The 3,976-nt window shown below is 41.0% G+C and overlaps 1 protein-coding gene across 1 annotated transcript in view; it reads left to right on the forward strand.

The window, feature by feature from the left end:
- Window positions 1-1,936: 1,936 nt before the first annotated feature.
- The window catches only part of LOC122064096 (MDIS1-interacting receptor like kinase 2-like), a 7,138-nt gene continuing 5,098 nt past the window's right edge, over window positions 1,937-3,976 (forward strand). The window contains 2 exon segments of the mRNA XM_042627813.1: window positions 1,937-2,738; window positions 2,740-3,503. Of these exon segments, the coding sequence (XP_042483747.1) occupies window positions 1,937-2,738; window positions 2,740-3,503 (1,566 nt within the window).

The following is a 3,976-nucleotide window of genomic DNA, read 5'->3' on the forward strand; positions in this document are numbered from 1 at the left end:
TTGGGGTGGGGGGGGCGCGGTGGGGTGGTGTGGGGGAAAGGGGGAAGGCATGTATTAAAGGTGGGATAGCTTTCTATGGCGACAAGATTCTACTAACAAAGAAATGAAGAGTTCAAGAAAAAAAAAGCATTCATACTTTCTCACTAATTCAAAAGCCATACACATCTAATGAATTCTTAATCTTTGTTCATAGCTCTTAAGAATGAAGTTGACAATGTAGAACTTATGGTTAATGCTTAACTCTCTTGTGTGAATAAATAACGTACAGTAGCAGATGTTGGTAAATAAATAATATCATGAATAACACTTGGCAGTGTTGAGTCATGTCATCAATCACTCTCTTTAAGATCGTAATCACCCTCTGTGGTGCAATGATACAATTTCTAACTAGTCGATCGACCTCCAACGTGAAACAACCCATTAGGCCTTCTAATAGTTGTTGCACTCACTTACTTGGCCGTGTCGGGACACTCTTAGGTTTTGCTCAATTAACAAAAATAATAGAAGACAAGAACTTTCAAAACAGTAAATAATAGGTCAAATTCAAGGAGAGAAAGCAAGGAGTAAGAGAGATTTTGAACACTTAGAATTTATCTCTGAGGTGTTCATGATGTCCTCTATTTATAGAAGAGAGAATCCCCTTGAAAGCATCTGTCATGAAAACCCAAAAGATATGTCTCTCTAAGAGAAGATACAAGAAACTAATCGTTACCAGAACCCAATGAGGCTGTGTTTGGTAGACAAGAGAAGAAATGAAATAAAAATAAAAAATAATCTAGAAAAAAAAAAATGAAATAGTAAGAAAATAAAAAAATTATGTCAGTTTGGCAATCAATAGAAGAAAAGAAAAGGTTTTTTTTTTCTTGGTAGCAGAAGAAAATTTCACCATTTTCAAAATGAATTTTAAAATTCAAAAAATGAAACTTCTCTTGGTTCAAGACAAACCAAACATAATAAGAATTTATTAAATCAAGAAAATATTACAACTTTTATACTTTTTTTCTTTTATTGACTATCAAACACAGCCTGTTGGACGACATTAGGTGAAATTTTCTTTGTTTTTTTTGGGCTACGAAACGGCAACTAGCACCGAATCAAGCCCAGCCGACATCAGACAATGCACATCCAACGTTGGATAAATAGTAGAAATAGGCCGGTATGATTCCCAATAAACCATAGCTTTGGACACTTTATGGCCGACACTTGATGGCAAACCACCAACTTCAGGTAAATTGATTTTATTACGAATTTCGGATTGATTTGGTTTTGATTTTGATCTTGGGTTTGAACTGGATACGGTTTGGTTTGGGGTTTGTTTGTTTCCGATGTGATTTGATTTGATTTCGATCCGTGTCATAATACCCTAAATCAAAATCAATCCAAGTAAAACTCAGTTTGATTCGATTCAAGTTATTTTGGTTCGATTCTATGGTTTTATCTGTTCGGATCAGGTTTTGACACCCTTACATGTGGTAAACAAAAGACGTATCGATGGGGCAGAAGCCAGGGGCAGGGAGGCCCGTGAGGTTGGGGTTTGGAGGTCCCATTTCTGCCGTGTCATGACTTCTGCCTTGAAATGAAGACGCAGAAGCCAGAGGCAAGGAGACCCGTGGGGAATGGGGTTTAGAGGTCCCTCTTCTACCGTGTCTTGACTTCTGCCTTGAAAGGTCTGACCGATCCGGGCTTCTATTTAAAGGATCTAGAGCCGCAAGTAGGAACCACAAGAACCAGCAAATCGGTGAGTTGTGTACGTAGCCGCTTACAAGGCAAAACCATGTTTGCTCTGCCTCTACCCTTTCCCTTTGGAAAAGAGAAACTACTCTGCCTCCTCTTCTTATTGGTCCTTCTGTTGCCCACCTGTTCCATTGCTTCTTCTTCCCTCAGAGCTGCCCCTTCTCCTCCTTCCACTTCTAATTATGGTTTTCAAGAAGAAGCAATGGAGGGTCTACTTCGATGGAAAGCCAGCCTTCATCGTAGTAATCGAGTCCATAACAATTCCCTGCTACTCCCTTCATGGACAATGATGATGGCAAACGGAAGCAACAGCAACCCATGCAAGTGGGAGGGACTTACTTGCAATGAGTCTGGACTCATCACCATTATAAACCTCTCCAGCATGGATTTACAGGGTACGCTCCATGACTTCAACTTCTTATCCTTCCCTAATCTTCTCGACTTTGATCTCCATAACAATTCACTTTTTGGTCCCCTCCCAGCCACCATTGCCAACCTTTCCAAACTCACCAACCTCTATCTCTTCACTAACAATTTCAACGGCTCAATCCCTCCTGCTTTTGGCTCTCTCAACAACCTGCTTGTTCTAGATCTTGGTGATAATCAACTTTCTGGTTCGATCCCTTCCACCATTGGAAGCTTGAAAAATCTTTTTGGGTTGTATCTGTACTCAAACCAACTAATTGGATCAATTCCCATGGAGATAGGAAACCTGACGAACATGCATGAGTTGGTGTTGCAAAATAACAATTTATCAGGCTCCATCCCTTCTTCTCTGGGCAACTTGAACAATCTCACTTCTTTTTTGTTGTTCCAGAATCAGATATCTGGATCCATCCCACCTGAACTTGGGAAGTTGGGTTATCTTTCTCAGCTTGATTTGTCCGGAAACTATTTGACAGGTTCAATACCTGCTTCTTTTGGAAATTTGGGAAGCCTAGTCTTCTTGTACCTCTATTCAAATTCACTCTGGTTCCATCCCTATGGAGATTGGAAACCTGACCAATCTTTATGACCTACAATTGTCGAATAACTATCTGATAGGTTCCATCCCTCCAGAAATTGGATACTTGAGATCTCTTGGTCGACTCTATTTGTCGAGCAATATTCTCACCGGCCCACTTCCTGCTTCTCTTGGAAATTTGACAAATCTAAATAGTATCTTCCTTCTTGATAATCAATTATCTGGTCAAGTACCTCAGGAAATCGGCAATCTTACAAAATTGCAATATTTGCAGCTTGGAAATAATTCTTTTAATGGGTATTTACCACAAAATTTATGCAACCGTGCGTCGCTCATAAGAATTTCTGGAAATGATAACCATTTCATAGGCCCAATTCCCAAAAGCATGAGAAACTGCACGAGCCTTACAAGACTTCGCCTTGACAACAACTACCTCACAGGAAACATATCAGAAGTCTTTGGTGTTTACCCGAATTTAACTTACATTGATTTGAGCTACAATCAATTGTCCGGTGAGGTTTCACAGAATTGGGGAAAGTGTCTACAGTTGACAAGCCTAAAAATCTCAGGAAATAAGATTTCTGGTCGAATACCACCTGAGCTTGGAAACTCAACTCAATTGCAAGGACTAGACCTTTCTTCTAATCTCCTAGTAGGCCAAATTCCAAGAGAAATGGGGAGGCTTCGATCTTTGCTGACACTAGATTTGAACGATAATCAGCTCTCTGGCACCGTACCAAAGGATGTGGGATTCTTCTCCAACCTTCTGTATCTTGACCTCTCAATGAACAATCTAAGGGGATCAGTTCTGTTAGATCAAACACCAAGAAACACGAATAAAGAGAGACAATAGATCCGTACGACACAGAGATTTAACGAGGTTCACACACCAGGGTGGTGTGCTACGTCCTCGGGCGAAGAAGAAGATGATTCACTATGCAGAAGAAGGATTACACCCTAACAGCGGCGAGGAAGAACTCGCCCTGAAACCCTAGCTTCGTGAAAACCCTAGAATACAATGACTCTCAACAAGCAACAGTACATTATATATATATGCCAAATAGCGGTTCGACCCATCGGGTCACGGTCGATCCGGTCAAACCATACCGTGGGGGCTACGCCCCCGCACCCCCATACGAGATCAGTGATGGGCTCCGGGCTTGGGCCGATCTGCTTCCATCACAGATCTCAGAAAAATTCTCATTCGGGTCGCCACCAAAATATGTCGGATCGAGTCAATCTTCAAAACGGGTCAAGAATTCGAGACAAACTTAACAA

The sequence above is a fragment of the Macadamia integrifolia genome, chromosome 2, assembly GCF_013358625.1.
Source record: "Macadamia integrifolia cultivar HAES 741 chromosome 2, SCU_Mint_v3, whole genome shotgun sequence".
Lineage (NCBI taxonomy): Eukaryota > Viridiplantae > Streptophyta > Magnoliopsida > Proteales > Proteaceae > Macadamia > Macadamia integrifolia.